Source organism: Aspergillus clavatus, genomic scaffold (assembly GCF_000002715.2).
Source record: "Aspergillus clavatus NRRL 1 1099423829806 genomic scaffold, whole genome shotgun sequence".
NCBI classification, from domain to species: domain Eukaryota; kingdom Fungi; phylum Ascomycota; class Eurotiomycetes; order Eurotiales; family Aspergillaceae; genus Aspergillus; species Aspergillus clavatus.
This window is the reverse complement of record NW_001517093.1, coordinates 894,189-908,235: the sequence shown is the minus strand read 5'-3', so window position 1 is coordinate 908,235 and position 14,047 is coordinate 894,189. Positions and strand designations below refer to the sequence as shown.

Here is a 14,047-nt window from a genome sequence, read left to right as displayed (position 1 = left end):
ATGATGTTGGCAGCACATAACACCTCTAAGCAGCTCTTGACAGCGCCAGAGATTGGCCATGGCCATGTGCAGACGGACCAATGTCGCTACTACGAACTATTCTCGTTAGATGGCTTAAGTCTGGCGGACTTCCATCGCGAGGTCTGGTATGACCATGGGGAATGACCTCTAATTGACAGCTCCGGGATTGCTAATGCTCATATACCAATTTTATTCAGACATATTTCATCTGAGTTGTTGCTGGCTCAAAGTCATCGAGTTCATACTTGAAAACATCTTAGTGCATTGATCGTCAAATTCAAGGTCCCTATCTTTATCAACCCAAAATTCGCAAATATTGTACATTGTGCAAGAGAAGAGAATATTGTACATTGTGCAAGAGAAGAGCAGGCCAGCTTCAAACACTAATCAGTAGAACTGACTGCGCTCCGATGCAAAGGTATCCGTCCACCGCACAGGGGACATTGGAATACCTCCCTCCAGATCCCAATTCTCCCAGTTATGCCTTACCCACGGGACATTGCGGTTCGGAGCGTCGAGCTTCATTGCACCAACGCCATACGACGCAGCCATGTATCCTTGCCGAATACAGTCCGTCACCCCGATGCCATTGTACCAATTTCCAGCCAGAGTCAGCCGGTTCTTGAAGTCATGGCGGACAGCTTCTGATAATTCCTCCATGCGCGACAGGTGCCCCACGGTGTACTGTGGAATGGCATTCTTCTTCAAATTTGCCCCAACCAATATAGGTTCCTCGGTGATGTTAAGATGTCTTGCGAGTACGTCACGGGCCATGGCAATGGAGGCTTCGGTGGAGGGATAGTCGGATTCCTTCCAGCCGTCCCACCAATGACCGCCCATCATCACCGTGACCTTTGTGCCGTCTCTCGTATCTTGGCCTATACTGGTCTCAGACCCAAAGATCACGCCCAGCGCCCTTTCGGGATTCTGTTCGTATGGGATGGACCGCGGGATCAGGTATCCGAAACCCTGAACGGGGAGTAGGTCAGGCGTCTCAAAGAAGAGGTTAACGACTGCCACCGTCACAGCGTAATTGTGCTCCTTCAAGTGGCGTATCGAGTTTTGCGGGAGTTGCTGTCCCGGCCTGATAGGCTTGGCCAATTTCTCTGCGAGATCGGGGGCCGGGTTTGTAGCAATGATACGGTTGTAGGATTCAGACTTGTTTTCTCCATAGTGGACCTGCAATCACATGTATCAGGAAGTAGTTCGCTTCGGTAGCCGCAAATCGAATGGTTCACTCACGGTCAAGTCAGAAGTATCCGGATTCTGGCTGATGGCCGTCACCTCGGTGCCAGTTAATAACCGTACTTTGTTAGACTGGCGCAACACCTCAGCCAAACGATGAGCAAGCTGTTGCGTCCCATTCTTGAACGTCAAGACACTAGCCCCCCTGATCAACGTCTGGAGACTCCTCCAGTATGCCTTCTGCTTAGTCTTCGACAGCGAATGCAAAGCCAGCAGGTCATCCATCACCATGTATTTGACTCCCGATGACATGGTGTCCAAGTAGCCCCCGATCACGCGACGTTCATGGTTTTCCATTTCCCGAGCTGCTCCCATCAAGTACTGAGCGCTCAGACGGTCAATATCACCCGCAAAAATGCCATGGAATACTGGAGACACCAGGTTATCCGCGACTTCGGGGGACAGCCGCCGTGACCAAAATTCCGCGAGGGATTCATCCTGAGGCCTGCGCTCCGGGCGCGGCTTCAACGGCTCCGAGAGGATATTCCACACTGCGTTCTCGAAAAGGGGTTCCGTGAACACCGTCCTAATTAATTCGAAAGCGTGCCCGAAGAAACCGCTCCGGGGATCAGGGGTCGGTAGGCGAACAAGGTGATCTGGGTAGTATATGAAACGGTTCGTGGCGGCCGGGGAGGTTTTGCTGGTTATGAGTACATCGTCTAGTAAATCGAGCTCGACTAGCTGCAAGAAGAAACGAGTTAGCAATCAAAAGAGAAGACAAGAATCAAAGGTTAAGAACAATTTCTCCCCATACCAAGTCAAGAAGCGGAAGACACGCAGGTGCCACAGCCCGCAAGGTCCGCGGCCCGTCTTCGAAGACGACCTGGTTCCCAGCAGGATCTTTGACTACTGAAGAGCTCATCCACCCCCCTACTTCAGGGGCTTCCTCAAAGAGTGCGATTTTGGAACATGCTGGGTCCTGTGTTAGGCGGAAAGCTGTTGTTAGGCCTGTGATACCACCTCCTATGACCGCAGCATTATAAGTGCCGGTATGCAGCGAGTGCCACTGGCCATTGCGAGCGAACGCCAATGGCGTCCGGACTGCTCTGAGTGCACGGCTAGGAGCACATGGCAGTCGCATCTCAGCGATTTTGTAGAACGAGAAATGACTGACAGAGTGTACAGAGTAACATCATTGGAGGGGATCATACGAGAGATCTCTCTTGTCTACTTCCGACGCCCGGCGGTGTAAAATTATCAGCAGTTACTTCCTATACGCTGGACCAACTACCTCGACCAGGAGATGGATATGTTATCGAATCCAGGTACATTGCTACAGAGAGATGTTATTATTGAATAGATGATCGGATGTTGCATGAAAATAGGTGTTATGCAATTTAAGCACCCTTGATGATATCCTAATCTATTTACAAACCAACATGATGTTCTGTCTGTCATTATACTCCCACGGATCGTCGAAAGAAAACACGCAAACGCCCATCCACCTGCCCACCATCCACAAAATGAGAATAGTACAATAGAAATTCAAGCTCTGGAGATATCTTTTTTTGACGCAAATTCTAAAATCCATCACCAGTATTCGGCGGGGTATCACGTAACGACTTCCTGGTTCTGCGTAGAATCCTCGGTTGGAGCACCCGGCTTGATCAACTCTTCCGTAGCATTCTCATCCGAAACAAACTTCCTCTCACTGACACGAGGCTTGTTTGAATCCGCAGACCATACCTTGTCGGGGAAAGCACCCTTCTGGCCTTCGGCGTGTTTGTAAGGGCAGCTGGGGTTCAGGCACGGGTTGAACTTGCAAGCAGTCTGAAGATGCGTAAACTTGCAGCCTTCCGTCGAGCAGTCGGCTCCATTGCGACACAGAGGCATCGAGGGGTGCTTGAAGTGGCAATGAGGGTTCGCGCAGTTTGGAAAAAACTTGCAAAGCTCCTCAGCTTGATGTGCGGATCTGACGGCAGGCGAAGGATGGCGTCCTGTACATTTTCGGTTCTTGCACGCAGCTCCATATGGGCACGGGTCCGCAACATCTACAGGGGTGCCCTCGGGGGCAGCCGGCGATTGATGAGCGAAAGGGCAGTCCTTTCTGGAACAGCGCAGATTGAAGCGACAGACACTGTCGGTGTTGTTCTCATCCTGTGCACCATCAGGCTTGGTATCCATGTCGGTATCGGCGTCACCTTTCGATTTGACGTAAGCACCCTGGTTGTGGGCGCGATTCGAGTGGCCGTGCGGACGTCCTTGGCGTTCAACACGATCAAACAGCGAGCGTCCCTGTTGCTGTTGCGCGTTCTGCTGGAAGGCGGGATTGATCGCGGGAGAGACGAAACCAGGCATGAACTGCGCCATCATCCGAGCCTGTTCTTCCAACAGAGACATCAGATGCATCTGATCCTGCGAAGTCATATTCATCATCGCTTGGTTGGGGCCCATCCCCATTCCATTCCCTTGGCGTCTACCTCCACCATTCTGGTGGAACCGTCCCTTTTGGTCACGGCCATGTGAATTGACTCGACCCTGTTGACCACGGACACGATGGAGAGACGAGTCATTATTGCGATCTAATGTCCTGTTGATCTGGTTTAACATGCGACCCCTTCCAGCCTGGCGGCCGCCACGCATCGCTTTAGGTCCTGTAGGTCTATTATTGTCTCTGTTAGCTCAAGTCCAAGGTAGTCGTCCGCAAGCGAGAACCCACATCGAATCATCCCCGGCCGCGGCATCCTCCATACCCATCTCAGCATCCTGTTCAGAGCTTTCAACGCGAAGCCCATTATGAGAAAGACTTGGTGTTTGATCGTTAAAAGATGGGATTGCTTGCGTAGGTGCGGACTGGTTTGCTGTCGGTGCGCCACCGCCATTTATCTGGCGGTTCAAGATTTCAACTTGGTCGAATAACCATCTCGAGAAATCTAAAGCCTGTGTGTCTCCTTCGCCCAGACCGAGCAAATCGTTTGAGAGTTCGTTCGCGATTTGTTCTTGAGTTTTGCCGTTGCGGAGCATGAGAATCACATATTCGGTCAAAGCAGAATCATCGCCGCCATCGGAGCTCCAGCCCATCTCCACGAGTTTAGGTGGGATGACATTGCTGAGAGCCTGCTCCAGAGGACTGCCAGCCGCGACTACCGAAGCCATTGTGGTGATCGTATGGGGATGAATGTGACTGATGCACAGGACTGATGGTTGGGTTGTGCAGTATTAGTTCCCGCCACCTGTTTGCAGGGGCTTTATATTTTTTTTTTTTTTTTTTTTTTGGCAGAGTCTGTCTGCCTTTTCGTTTGCAAAGAAAAGTTCAAGGGTACTTTTCGACCTAAGAAAGTATTTTCTGCGAGAATAAAGGGTTGAAAGGCACGGAATTCAGAGTTGCTTGTCTTAGGCAATATTCCAGACTTTTGGCTGCTGATGATGATAGACGCCAAGCTCATTTCATAAGCCACAGCGTCACGTGCTGAAGGCTGAGGTCGCGCCTTGAACAAACGATGCAAACCTTTCTCCACACGAGCAGTTAGGTGCCTTGCTGCCTTACAATCTCAAGAATAACTACCATGAAGGCCAAAAGTGCTACAGCTTGTTTATGAGAGCTTCAGATAGCACTCAAGACCTCACCGGTCCATAATAATGTATATCATAGCAAATCATTGACTTGGTGCCTCAGGCTGTGTGCTGACTTGCCGACTTAAGTCTCGTTATGACTCGCCATCTATCGTGGCTGCATTCGCATTTTTCTCCTGTTGATGCGCCATGGTTTCTGATCATGATCTCTCAAATACTCCTTTGTTAGACTGGAACAAGCCGGTAAACTAGGATTGGAACACCCTTTGACATACTGCGCATCTGAGATGAGAATAGCACAACCGGGGTTCAAACAACCATTTTCTGAATCCCAACCCTTATGCTCGCCTTTATGCTTCGGAGTTCGGACAAGGACTCGACAAGCGGGGTTCGCAAGCATGCCTCGAAAGGGGCAAATGTCAATTTAGACTCTACTGAGCAATTGCGGGCTTAGCGGAGAAGGAGAGACTAATTGATCATCGACTTACAGGGTATATCATCCCATGTGAGAGCCTGAGCCTCTGGAGTCTTGGAGGAGCATGGACCGAACTCGACTGTTCCTCGTATCCAACGAGATTTACCAGACATCTCCAGCATCGTATTCCCGGTGTGAGTCAGGGACTAGAGAGATTCATGACTCGAAGACAGGATGCAGGTTGGCAGTTTGACAGGGAATAATAATATTGAATCATCCGGGGGGCGATCCCACCGAAGACCGAAGGCCAACGGCGCCATAGCCGTATGTCCAGTGCCCAGTTACCTGTGCTCCCATGTGTAGATTAATCCATTTTGTGCTTCTGAGATGCTCCATACTTATTGTCAGTGGATTCCAGCTTGATAGAGTTGTTTTTCCTAGCTGAATATTGTGTCAATCACGGTTTGCCCTGTTGCTTCAACGACATTCAAATCGAACATGATTGAAGACCTCATTGCCCAAATGCCCCTTGGGATGGCGACTCTCTACCTCCTGGGGGCCTTCTTCCTTATCTGCTTGCTCCGTAAGGCACAAGTGTCGACGCAAATTTCAATGCTAGGATACAGAGCTCCTAGAGTTGGCTTCCGTCTGCCATATGGTAGGTATCTGATACATAACAGACTCCTTCCAAGTTGCTAATTGTTCGTCTCAGCCATCGATTTCATCTATAAAGCGTTAAAAGCCCACAATATTCACGAAGACCTTGAATTCTGGCATCAAGCCATTCGCACCGCCAAAGGAGCATCGAAAATTGACCATGTCAAGACCGCGGAGGTGGACGGAGGCGTCTCCAATCGGGTGATTCTAACCAAGGACCCTGAGAACATCAAAGCTCTTCTCACCGGACAGTTTGCAGATTATGGGAAAGGGGAGCCTTTCCATCGCGAGTGGAAGGAGTTCCTTGGGGACAGTATCTTCGCTACTGACGGTGAACTGTGGTCGCGTTCACGCCATCTTATCCGACCCATGTTCGCCCGGGAGCGCATTGTCGACACCGAGATCTTCGAGAAGCACGTTCAGCACCTCATTCCCTTGCTGGCGGGGAGCGACGCACCCGGCGGAAGCAAGAAAGTCGATGTCGGTTCTCTGTTCTTCCGTTTCACTTTGGATGCGGCAACGGATTATCTCTTGGGTCAAGGCACGGATAGTCTGCAAAACCCCGAGACCAGATTTGCAGAGGCATTCAGATATGTGCAGAGCCGTCAGTCGGAGTTGTTTCGTTTGGGGTAGGTCCAGGTCTCGTCACTCAATCATGACCAAAGCATCCCCACTGACACCCGACTCGCTCAGCGTCTTTAGCTTCATCCTCTCCAAGAGAAAATTTCGGCAGGAGCTCAAAGTGATGGATAGCTTCCTCCAACCATACATCGACCGGGTGCTTTCATTAACACCTTCCGAACTCGACCAGAAGCTCACCAAACAGGAATCCTTCCTCGACGCCCTGGCCCGCTTCACTCGAGATCCACGCGTCCTACGCGATCAGCTCGTTGCCGTCCTCCTTGCCGGACGCGACACAACAGCCGCAACGCTATCCTTCTGCGTCTTCGAACTCGCCCGCAATCCACACGTCGTTGCCAAACTGCGCCAGGAGATCGACGCCCGTCTCGGCCTCGGCCCCAAGGGCCGTAAACCCACCTACAACGACCTCAAGGAAATGAAATACCTCAGCGCCGTCCTCAACGAGACCATGCGACTGTACCCAGTCGTCCCGTTCAACGTCCGCTATTCCCTCCGCGACACCACCCTCCCGCGTGGCGGCGGGCCTGACGGGCTCTCCCCCATCGGCGTGCGCGCCAACACCCGCATCATCTACTCGACGATGATCATGCAGCGAAGCGCGGAGAACTACGACCCCCCGGGCTCGCCGACGTACTTCGACCCGGAAAAGTGGCTCCCGAACGCTGGCTGTCTGCCTGGCAACCTCGGCCCTGGCATTTCATCCCCTTCAATGGAGGGCCGCGGATCTGCATCGGGCAGCAGTTTGCTACCATCGAGATGGGTTACACGATTGTGCGCATTCTGCAAGCCTTTGAGTCCGTCTGCGCCTTGCCTGCCAATGGGAAGAATCGGGTCGAGGACCCTGTTCTGCGGTTTGAGGTTACGCTCAGCCCTGGTTCGGAATTGAATTGTGTTTTTGTGAGGGAGGGTGAGGGTCAGCGTACGGGACACTGATCCTGATCATTTGGGATGTTCGTTCGCCACTTATCACTTTTGACCCTGTTGGTTGTGGGTTATGTATCAGTTGATGAAATGACATGTTGTCGCTACCTCAGATATATAAGAATGCCGTGCCTGATTTCTCCACTTACGAGATTATGCGACATCAAGTTCACTTTTTCTGTACGCGACCGCCACGTCATTTACACAGTTAATCAGACCAAATCCTAATAATCAGGAGTCAGCAGTCTTCAACGCGTCCGAGTTGTGTGGTTCGTTCGAACGGCAGATAGTCCCTAGATAGGGACATGATAGTTTTACCTCCCAGAGGCAAAAGCTAGTAATAAAGAGTCAGGAGGACGCAATCAGTCATTCTCACATCAGCGACGGTGTTAGCTGTGCAACATACATGGCCAAGGATGATGCAGTTGGGAGAGCTGCTTCCGGGTCCGAATGCACTACAGAATGTATATCGCGCATAAAGTTCAGGAAGTACAGGAAATATGTTAATCTATTTGTATAGCACCGTAGGATGAATGGCCACCATGAATTCCGCTATTAGACGTGATTGAACTCGAAATGAAGTTATTTCAGAAAAAGGAAATCTTGAGTTTTCGAAGTTTCTTGAGCCGCTGTAAGATTTCCACCTTCCGGAGCTCCAGATACAACTCCTCCTCGTCGGCATCGTCTAGGTCCCCGGATATACTAATCAAGGGAACCTTGGGTGGCACGATCTCTCCGTTAAGCTTCGCCGGCGCAACCTTCATGGTGGTGTGATTCGTTCCAACCTCGGGGGCGTCTTCCTTGCTTTCCTTTGGAATAGGTTGCACGGCTTGCACGGGAGGCACTTGCTCGCCTCCGACCCAGCCCTTGGACATTCCGACAGCCTTCTCCCACCGGGAGAAAGACTGAGCGCTTGCTTCCCGGCTAATCTTGGGCTCAAAGACGGCGCCTCCAGCACGATTAATATCCCGCAGCTCGGCGAAGTTTCTCCACATTCCAACCGCGAGTCCAGCAGCTATTGCGGCACCTAGTGCTGTAGTTTCGCGCATCTTGGGGCGGTACACCGGAATTGAAATCAGGTCTGCTTGAATCTAGAGTGTACACCGAGGTTAGCGTTGTGTTCGAAGAAAAGTTGAGTGGTGACTGTACCTGCATAGCCAGATCTGAATTGCTAACACCGCCGTCAACGGCCAGTTCCGAGAGCGCGTGCCCGCTATCTTTCTCCATTGCATCTAGAATAGCTTTGGTTTGGAAGCAAGTAGCCTCCAGCGTTGCTCGTGCGATATGCCCCTTCTGAGTGTACTGTGTAATCCCAACTGCAAGTTCATGTCAGCACAAATGGCGAGAGAATGAATCATTGAGATCAACTTACACATCGTTCCCTTCGCATCGTCAATCCAGTACGGCGCAAAAAGACCACTGAAAGCCGTGACAAACACACAGCCGCCGTTATCCTCGACCGTCATGGCAAGATCATTCACCTCCTTGGAATCCCCGAAGAAGTTGAGGTTATTTTGTAGAAACTTGATGCCAGATCCGGCAACCGCAATGCTGCCCTCAAGAGCATACACTGCTTTACCATCGAAATGATAAGCGACAGTGGCTAGCAGACCATGCTTCGAAATGACTGGCTTGTCGCCGACGTTGTAGAGGAGGAAACACCCTGTTCCGTAAGTGTTCTTTGCCATGCCCGGTGAGAATCGCTTCTGACCGACAAGTGCCGACGACTGGTCACCGAGACAGCCCATGATGGAAACGCCAGCGAGGATTCCAGATGCCAATTTTCCGTAGGCCTTGGTGTCTGAGGAAGGCACAATCTTGGGTAGATGGACCCTTCCTCTAATACCAAAGAAGTCCAGAAGGAAGTTGTCGTATTGCAGAGTCTCAAGATTCATGAACATCGTCCGTGAGGCGTTTGTAGGATCGGATACGAACACGTTTGCTGCTGCTCCACCATTCAAACGGTACACAAGCCATGCGTCCACCGTTCCAAATGCTAACGTGCCTCGCTGGTATGCATCTTTCACTTTTGGGACGTTGGATAGCATCCACAGAAGTTTTGAAGACGAGGAATAGGTGGAGAGAGGGAGACCGCAGATCTGCTGTAGTTGCGATGCTTCCCATTTCTGTTTGAGCTCGTGTACGATGGTCTGTGAGCGGGTATCAGTCCAGACGATGGCGTTGTAAAGAGGCTCGCCAGTCTCATGGTCCCAAACGACGGTCGTTTCCCGCTGGTTTGTGATACCGATCCCCTTGATGCTGTACTGGGAGTAGCCTGTCGATTCGAACTGTTTGACCGCCTCCTCAATGCAGGTCTCAACGGACGAAACGAGCTCCAGTGGATCGTGCTCATGCCACCTGGAGAGAATGTTAGCACGAAGCAATGCTGCTAAGCGATGTTGTTTCGCCGGGCATACCCTGGATTGGGATAGATCTGTGTGAATTCGACTTGGTGGGAGGCCACGGGCTCACCGTCTCGATTGAAGATCAGAAATCGGGAGCTGGTGGTGCCCTGATCAATGGATCCTACGAAAATATCTGCGGGCTGCATGATTGCTTGGTCTAATGGTTTGTGCCAGCGCTCAAGAACTTTAGGTCAATCCGGTCTCCTGCCAACGGGGGTTTGAACAGGAAACAGAGGGTAGAAACACACGGAACAAGTGCCTGTACTCCGAAGCAGAGAATGACAAGAGAACATTTTGAAGCAGAACAACATCGTATCTTAAATACTTCGCCAGCAAGATATCCCACACTGTGTTCCTGGTCGCACAGTTTTTTCCGTCTCGCAGTTGATCTGCGGGGAATCCCCTTGCGACGGGGGTCATCGAGTGGGTGGTGCTGCGGTTAGAGAGGGGTGGCCGAAATCGAGGAAGGGAGAAAGCACAATCATAGACTGAGGCCTCCCGTAAGCCGAGAGACGAGCCAGATAGAAGGAATCCAATAACGTAGAAAGACTCGAAGAGTTGCCTTAGCCTAGTGGCTAAGCCAAGCCCATGCCTAGGGAGAAAGGAACTACTAACGAGCTGTCTGTGCAGTGCCCCAATGAGAGAATTCAGAGGAGAGCGACAAGTGACAGGCTTGAGCGTCGGCCATCCTGATGCTGATGGCTGTCAGTTCTTTTGGCTATGAATGGACGAGCCGAACGGCTTGCAGCATATTGTCCTGTCAGGTCGTCGCTTGTAGCTGCATATCGGATGGTTGCATATCAATCAACAAGGATATTCCTTGGGAAGACGCTGTCAGATCCGCCGAGTAGGGGATGATAAACTCATGCATGATTCGGTCTCTGGACGTCTGTATCTGAGACTCCGATCTACCCTGTGACAATGTATTGTCAAGAGAAGGCCTGCAACGGGAAAGCAATGAAGTGGAATCACCGAGTAGAAGGGATGGCGATAGAAAAGGATCACGAGACTTGGCCTGTTCGGGCAACCCACTGGCAAGTTCGTAGATTGCATCCAGTTTAACCGAACTCCAACAACAAGCATGCACTTCTACTCAACCATCACCAAAATCGGTCGGCCCATCCTTCTCTGATTACTTGCTTTTGTTTGCTAGATTTTGGTTTGCTGCAATGCCACATACAATGTGCAGTAATCTTGACTCTGACTCGCATGAGAAGCATGTCTTCTCCCAATCGGAGAGGCGTTTCATTTGCTGTCTTCGCTGGGGGTTATAGGCTCTCCACAGTCCATAGCAACCCTGCTGGAGGAATTGCGGGGGCTGTCAGCAATGGATAATCACGATTTGCCGTCCGTCTAAAGGTTCCAGAACCTTGTGGAGCAGCGACGGGAGACATCTCGCAGGACACCGTCGACGTCGGGAGTCGATCTCAATGGAGCCGCAGAACAATCCTCACTTCATGATGGATAGGCTCAAATGAGCTTGGTTCCGACAACAGCGCTTTCTTTCCGCGATGGAAACCCACTTTTTCTTTGAACTCTTTCATGAAGTTAGCTAAGGTGTTTGTGCCTGCGTGCTCAAACCACTGCCATTTAGTATCATGCATATGGGTGATTTGCAAGTGAAGGTCACCAATCTCGAAGACAGCTGACCATCCTAGCAAAACCCTCAAACCTTGCCGGTTCGTTGCTACATCGATATTTCAGGGCGTAACACAAGCACAAACTGGGAGACATGTCCGCCAACGTTATGCAGGCATGGCCTAAAGCCCCTCTTCCGTGGACTGGAATTGAATACTCCTTGGCTGCTTGGTATGCCACAAGATGGTATGGTTCGAGATTATGATCAGTTGGGGTCGAACGGAAGCATGCCGTGTTCTTCGTTGTGACAAAGTAGGGTGGCTCTCCGACCCAGACAGTGAATGGCTCCTCCCACCATGGCCGTGTATGTTTAGTTTCCAACGACCATTCACAACCCTAGCGAGGTTTGAGCCATCAGGTGCATGCCCCAATAAATCCCTCGAAATACGACGGCTTTCTCCGTGACGTGGCTGTACTATACCGCTCTGCCCTGTTCAGCAGAGGCATCTTCCATCTTACTCTTGGGTCTGCTCGCCATTACTTTCTGTTCTAGAAGAATGGCTTGTCTGCGTGCTATGGACCAATTCACGCATATTCCAACAAAGGGTATAGCATCGTCGAGGGTAACACCAGGTCTGCCAGAACAAGGATGAGTGAAATGTTATATGACACTCCTTAAAAGTGATACCCTGAACCGCATGCTTGGGTCTCTCTCTTTACATGTCTCCAGGACTATATAGTCCATCTTGTCTCTCTATCTACTCGTTGCTGTGACAGACACTTTCTTTCATCAACAATGAAGGCCAGTGACAAGCACGAACTCTCTGTGCTAGGCGCTAGTTTTGGATCAGACGATACTCGAGTTGCTCCCTCTGATGAATACGGTTGGAGCAAACTTCGGGCTCATTGTCGCGAGGCTTTTTCTGAATTCTTCGGTACTATGATTCTGATTCTCTTTGGGGATGGAGTAGTTGCTCAGGTCACATTGAGCAAGGGCGAAAAAGGCAACTATCAATCTATCTCATGGGGCTGGGGGTAAGCACCTGTTCACCTTTTTCTCTTCTCCTCTACCCCATGCTAAGGATTCTCCGTTCTCCAGGATTGGGGCGATGCTGGGCATCTATGTAAGTGGCATGTCTGGGGCTCACATCAATCCCGCGGTGACATTTGCGAACTGCGTCTTCCGCAACTTCCCCTGGCGCAAGTTTCCCATTTATGCAATTGCTCAGGTATTGGGGGCTATGTGTGGAGCGGCCATTGTCTATGGCAACTATAAGTCAGCCATCGATGTGTATGAGGGTGGGCCCAGCATCAGGACCGTACCTGGCTATTCATCAACAGCCACTGGTGGCATCTTCTGCACCTATCCAACGGCTTTCATGACCAAGACTGGGCAGTTCTTCTCAGAGTTCGTGGCCAGCTCGATCTTGATGTTTATGATTTTTGCAATCAAGGACGACGGGAATCTTGGAGCTGGTCCATTAACACCCCTTGCGCTCTTCTTTCTCATCTTCGGAATCGGTGCCTGCTTCGGATGGGAGACGGGATATGCCATCAACCTAGCGCGAGACTTTGGGCCACGACTGGTGTCCTACATGGTTGGATATGGCCCTGAGGTGTGGTCCGCGGGTAATTATTACTTTTGGGTACGTCTCATCCTGACAGGTGCTTGCTCTGAGAAAATAAAAAAATATTAACTCTTATGTTGCTCCAGATCCCAATAGTTGCGCCATTCCTGGGGTGCACATTTGGTGGGTGGCTATACGACATGTTCCTGTACACGGGAACCGATAGTCCAGTCAACACTCCTTATATGGGGCTTCAGCGGCTACTCTGGCCGTTGAGTAGAAAGCCTGTTCACTCGCACACTCGAGTATGACAGGACGTGAGAGGTTGCGTCTAAAGATCCGTGGTACAAAGTGTGCAAGGAATGAGACCGGCTGGTTTTGAATCCAGCATGTTTATTGGGAGAAGAGTGTTCTCGAAGCTGAATTATACAAAGAGGACGGTTCTATGCACTGCTGGCGGTTGTCACACGCGTCCTCTTGATAACAAGCATTTATCGTATCCCTGTGTCCATGTTACGCACGAGTACTTGGCTGAAGCTGAATGGCTGCAATGGAAGACTCTGTACAATGCTCAGCGTGTAACGAAGAGACTTCTCGAAGATCTGTTTTGAATTGACCATGTGAAAAACGATTCATATGCTATTTGACACACAAACACCCACATCTATCATGGGAAAATACCACCGCATCATCCATAGTCTATTTCTCAATGGCTATAGTATATGCTTACTAGGTGTCTGTCTCTAGATTACTACTATGAGAAGATGCCGCATTGGTTTTTCTGGCAAATGTCCAAGAGTCCTGACTTCTGCAGGCTTCTGAAACCTTGATGGAATGCCGAGTTCCGTTTCTACTGAATACTTGAACTTAGGGTTGTTTGCGCCTGGAAGAGAATGGTCTTGTCTTGTCTTCTCTTGTTGATGGTTCAGGTTCAGGCTGGTCTCCCATCAACTGGAACTCACATCCGATCTCCAAGGCGTCATGATGAAACCAGCTACCTCACCAGCAGCTATCATGAATAACCTCAACCATATCCAACTTTCGCGAAAGAAATAAACGTTACCTCGAGGAATCCCCCCACC

General features: G+C 50.6%; 5 protein-coding genes across 5 annotated transcripts, besides 2 other annotated features; 2 read left to right on the top strand and 3 right to left on the bottom strand.

Moving 5' to 3' along the window:
* Positions 1-334: 334 nt before the first annotated feature.
* Positions 335-387: a microsatellite.
* A 21-nt stretch (positions 388-408) lies between these two features.
* hem14 (oxygen-dependent protoporphyrinogen oxidase) lies at positions 409-2,347 on the bottom strand (the record flags this gene model as incomplete). The annotated part of the gene is made up of 3 exons (XM_001267957.1): positions 409-1,200; positions 1,264-1,947; positions 2,021-2,347. 3 exons carry the CDS (start codon positions 2,345-2,347, stop codon positions 409-411), a joined length of 1,803 nt encoding a protein of 600 aa, XP_001267958.1.
* Positions 2,348-2,817: 470 nt separating this feature from the next.
* ACLA_082220 (mRNA-binding protein NAB2) lies at positions 2,818-4,362 on the bottom strand (the record flags this gene model as incomplete). The annotated part of the gene is made up of 2 exons (XM_001267956.1): positions 2,818-3,868; positions 3,926-4,362. 2 exons carry the CDS (start codon positions 4,360-4,362, stop codon positions 2,818-2,820), a joined length of 1,488 nt encoding a protein of 495 aa, XP_001267957.1.
* Positions 4,363-4,459: 97 nt separating this feature from the next.
* Positions 4,460-4,481: a microsatellite.
* A 1,211-nt stretch (positions 4,482-5,692) lies between these two features.
* On the top strand, positions 5,693-7,379 carry ACLA_082210 (cytochrome P450; the record flags this gene model as incomplete). Its single annotated transcript, XM_001267955.1, is given in 3 exon segments — positions 5,693-5,852; positions 5,907-6,480; positions 6,491-7,379. 3 exon segments carry the CDS (start codon positions 5,693-5,695, stop codon positions 7,377-7,379), a joined length of 1,623 nt encoding a protein of 540 aa, XP_001267956.1.
* Positions 7,380-8,001: 622 nt separating this feature from the next.
* On the bottom strand, positions 8,002-9,965 carry ACLA_082200 (glycerol kinase; the record flags this gene model as incomplete). Its single annotated transcript, XM_001267954.1, has 4 exons — positions 8,002-8,505; positions 8,564-8,730; positions 8,787-9,772; positions 9,832-9,965. The coding sequence occupies 4 exons, from the start codon at positions 9,963-9,965 to the stop codon at positions 8,002-8,004; spliced, it is 1,791 nt and encodes a 596-aa protein (XP_001267955.1).
* Positions 9,966-12,193: 2,228 nt separating this feature from the next.
* ACLA_082190 (MIP/aquaporin family protein) lies at positions 12,194-13,276 on the top strand (the record flags this gene model as incomplete). The annotated part of the gene is made up of 3 exons (XM_001267953.1): positions 12,194-12,432; positions 12,497-13,043; positions 13,112-13,276. 3 exons carry the CDS (start codon positions 12,194-12,196, stop codon positions 13,274-13,276), a joined length of 951 nt encoding a protein of 316 aa, XP_001267954.1.
* Between the last annotated feature and the right edge of the window lie 771 nt (positions 13,277-14,047).